This window comes from Amaranthus tricolor, chromosome 1 (assembly GCF_026212465.1).
Source record: "Amaranthus tricolor cultivar Red isolate AtriRed21 chromosome 1, ASM2621246v1, whole genome shotgun sequence".
Taxonomy (NCBI): domain Eukaryota; kingdom Viridiplantae; phylum Streptophyta; class Magnoliopsida; order Caryophyllales; family Amaranthaceae; genus Amaranthus; species Amaranthus tricolor.
In genome coordinates this window covers 31,929,164-31,933,268 of record NC_080047.1, presented here as the reverse complement: position 1 = coordinate 31,933,268, position 4,105 = coordinate 31,929,164, and the positions used below count along the sequence as shown (strand labels likewise).

The window sequence follows — 4,105 nt, the reverse complement described above, 5'->3', positions numbered from 1 at the left end:
ACTCTATCTTCTATTTATGGCTATTTTAGAGTTTAGTTGATGAGATACGTTATGTTGATAAGGATAAGGATAGAATAATACCTTTTTATTAAACTTCGTTCTGAAATTATAAAAACAGAATCATATTTAGGTAGAAATTGATCAGCTTAACGTCAAAATTGATCAATTTTAGGTCCAAATTGAAATTTTTTATTTTAATTGATTTGTTTAAGTTTTAGTTTACGTTGAAATTGATAACTTTAAGGTTAAAATTGATAAATGTCCAGAAAATGGATAAAACGAGAGAAAGTGTGTGATGCTGTTACATGAGTGTATCGGGTCAGCCCAAATTGACGATCTCATAATGAGACCAACTCATCCAAGATTTTGTGAATATTTTAACGGTTGAAGTAAGCTTAAATTGCCTATTGCGAGACTTAAAAGTTAAAGTTTAATCTTTAAAGAAGGAATATTAAGACTTAAAAGTTCAAAATTTTAAGTCTTATAATAAATATTTTAAGTCTTTGAGTGTTTTAGGCTTCAACAGGGTTTAAGTTGGTGAAATTGAGTAGGGCGGTTCTTTATTTTGTTGTGCGAGTCGCAGACATTGGAATACGCAAATGGAGATGAGAGAAAAGGAAACAGACAAGGAGAAAGAAGAGGAAAAGTTGTGCAAGAGATGCAAACTCAGCTTCATTCCTTCTTCCAACACCTCTTCTTCCTGCCGTTTTCACCCTTCCTTCTTTGTTTGTCGTCGTCACGATGATCAGATTAGGTTATTCTTCTCAACTTTCCTTTCTAATATAATCTAATCTCCCCTTTTTGTTTTACTTTCTGTGATTGGGTGTTTCTGCTTTCTTCTGTATCAATCACATCTTCGGCATTTACTTAATATTAATGACAACAAATATTTAGCCAATATCAGAAAACTAAAAATCTGTTGAGGGAGCGATTTCGACATGCGTGATTTTTTAAATTCTTTTAGTAGAGAATGTTTCTAGGAAATTGATGGATGTAGCTTGGAGACAAGAGATATGACTATATGAGGGATTCTTTGTTGTGTTCTAGGATAGGCAAGGTGATAAATATCATCTTTTCTGGTGAAATTGTGCTAGTTAATCTAAGGTGGCTGTTGTCGATTTTTGTAATTTAGTGGCTGAAATATCTCTTCCAGGAGAAATTAGATGTGGCATTTTCTGCTATAGTCGAGTGTTCCTTGTTTCTCATTCTAGCAAATTTAAAGTCTATGTCATCAATTTTTTACTTGATTAAGACAATAAGCAGAAGTTCTGTAATGAAGAATACATTGTTGTTTGAGAGGGTTCTTTAGCAGGAGCTGTTTTAGTGTTCTTTTTCCCTATTTTTCCTTCATTGGGGTTGGGGGATGGCGATTACTGCTCTTCTGAAATTTATATCAGAAACGTCTCGTATGAATATGATTAACAATTTGAGGAGATTTGTAATTTATTGAGATTCCTTCAATGTGTTGTAAAATTCTAATAAGTCAGCATGCTTGAATTGAATATTGAATATAAATATTTAAGGGGAAATAAAGTCAAACTAATGAAATGAAAACAAATAGAGGTGCATTTGAAGTAGTTGACATAGCCGTGAAGAAGGTAAAATGAGCATAAAATAAAAATAATGGAAGTGAAAGAAGATGATTTCCCCTATTATGGAGGTAATACATTTTCCACCCTCCCCTAAGGTAAATATTTACACTATAAAATTGAGAGCACCCTTTATTTTTCTATACTTTTGAAACCATTCTCCCACCTCTACAACAATCAAATTTTACTATTTTCTCATTTAACAACTTTGTTTTCTTAATATTTACTCTCAATCCAAGCATGCTCTAAATGGGATTACTGAAGCCTACACCCATTGCAAAAAAATGCTCATTTGCGTATTTAATCTATATTTGTATTCTTGAGACTTTCTAAAGTGAATGGTTTTTCAATTTAAAAGGGAACAATCTAGGTGAATGCCTTACTTTTAGGACCATAAATGATGCCAAATCCATGCTTGATTGCTTTCAGTGATATAAACTACCTAGAAGACCTTAGATTGCCTAGAGTCTCTTAAGCTTTTAAGTAACCTTTCAAGGTCCTTTATTTGGACTAATAGTCATTTGAAGTTTTGAACTATAGATGACATCAACATTTATCAATACTTTGCCTCTAATTTATGATGGAGCCAGATCTATAAGAAAAATAGGCACTTGGGATAAAAGAAGAAAGTAGACATAGGAATTAGGATCACTTTCTAGCTTGTCATTGGCAATATGATTTTGGAGGAAAAAATATTTTATGGTCATCTCACATATCCAACTTAGAGGTGTTTTTTATTCATTGGTGGAAGTATTTGTGGATTAGTTGCTCGTGTTTACTCAAGGTTCATCTATGCTAGTTAAACTTAAGATGACTAATAAGCCATTGTGCTATAGAAAAATTTCCTGACAGCTATCTTGTGTTCATAGAAACTTTTACTAATTTTTATGGGATAAAAAAGGCATGGAAGAGAGTATCAATCCTAGGATTGATATTCCCAGCATTAAGGTAAGGCTGAAGAGACCTCTTTTTGACCATTATCAATGTTCTGATAGGAAACACAATAAAGCTTCAATTATGTTCTTGTTGATAGAAGTATAGAACTATGAATGATGTGACTTAATTTGACATTCAGTCTTTTTAAAAGTTGTATTTCATACTTTGGAGATTTTTTCAGATAATGGTTTATGTAATTTCTAATTTTGACTTGAAGATGCTGTTAAAATGAAACAAATTATGACTTGAGGTAGTTTTATGACATTGGAGGTTTTTATTTCTGATTTCCTTGTAGCATTTAATGATAGTGATAGGCAATGCCATAGAGATAACTTTAAGCTGTGATATGAGATCCTTCTAGGATAAGTTTTTGATCTCAAAAGTTGGAATGTTATCCAAGATCTGGAACTGTCGCTGTTGCTGCTGATGATTGGTTCTGTTTGTGTGAATACATTTTGAGGAATAAGAAGGTTGATCATCCTTATTTTATTTGTCTTTTTTGGACTCTGATTTCCATGGATGGCTGAGTTTAGCTTGGTTATTTGATATTGATGTGTGTGAAAGCCTTGCTTTTCTCCTTTAGGCAGGAAGCCTAGCTTGGCATGATTGGTTGATACTGGATAGTTGTTTTCTTTAAGTGTTTCTTGTATGTTTAGATTGATGTGGTGTGTAAGAGTAAGGACTCTACCTTAAAGATTAAAACATTTTGGCCTGTCGTCTTCACACTGGTGTTAAGATTTCCTTTCACTTCTCAACTTCAGATGAAACTTCCATAAAAAATTTGTCTTGTTGAAAGCCATTAAGCAGATTGGTGATTATAAAGGAGTTGATAGATACCTATGTTTGATAGTATTTCCATTACACTAAAGTTTTTGTTTGACCTTTTCTCTATAGCAACCAATTAAGTTTATAGGCTATGTCAATGAAATGAGATGCTTGCAGCATAAGAGTTCAGTATTGAAATTCAAATATTTTCAAGGACCATGATTTAATGGTTTTTTGATGAGATTTCTTTGTTTTTCGAGTCCATTACAAGGATGACATTGATTGGTTCTAATTTTTTGAGGACAATAGCATTTGGGTTGGGTGTTTGATGTTGATGTGTTTGAGAGATGCTTTAAATACGAAGGCTAATGGTTTTCTTGACCGACCCTGATCATTGATGCTTTTGTGAGGTTTTTCTATGGTGGTAAGAATAAGATAGGTTTTTCCCAAGTGTTTCAGGAGTATTATAAAAGAGCACCGAGTGTGTTAGAGGAAAAACTCTTATCTTTTATCACCCTATTTTCTAAGAAGAAATCAGTGAACTAATGAAAAGGATTGAAATTTTCCTTGGCCTGTTAATCTAGTAATATGAATTGGGCTACATAAATTTCTGATACCCTTTCAATCGTTAATACAAAGTGGTGCGGTTGGCAACGGTAGTAATCTGGTGTTTTATTTTGAGAATGACTGTTGATTGGGAAACTTTTAGTTTAGGTAATGTATGTGAGGTTTCTGATACTAGGTGGAGATGGACTACTTCTCTTTCAGCAATGAACTTTTCCATTTGCATTAATGGGGGATGTAGGAAGTATTTT

The 4,105-nt window shown here is 33.0% G+C and overlaps 1 protein-coding gene across 1 annotated transcript in view; it reads left to right on the top strand.

The window, feature by feature from the left end:
- The first annotated feature begins 516 nt into the window (after positions 1-516).
- LOC130823782 (uncharacterized) overlaps positions 517-4,105 on the top strand; it is a 5,039-nt gene continuing 1,450 nt past the window's right edge. Inside the window, exon 1 of the mRNA XM_057688555.1 lies at positions 517-754. Within this exon, the coding sequence (XP_057544538.1) occupies positions 600-754 (155 nt within the window). The 5' untranslated portion in view covers positions 517-599. The remainder of the gene's footprint in view (positions 755-4,105) is intronic.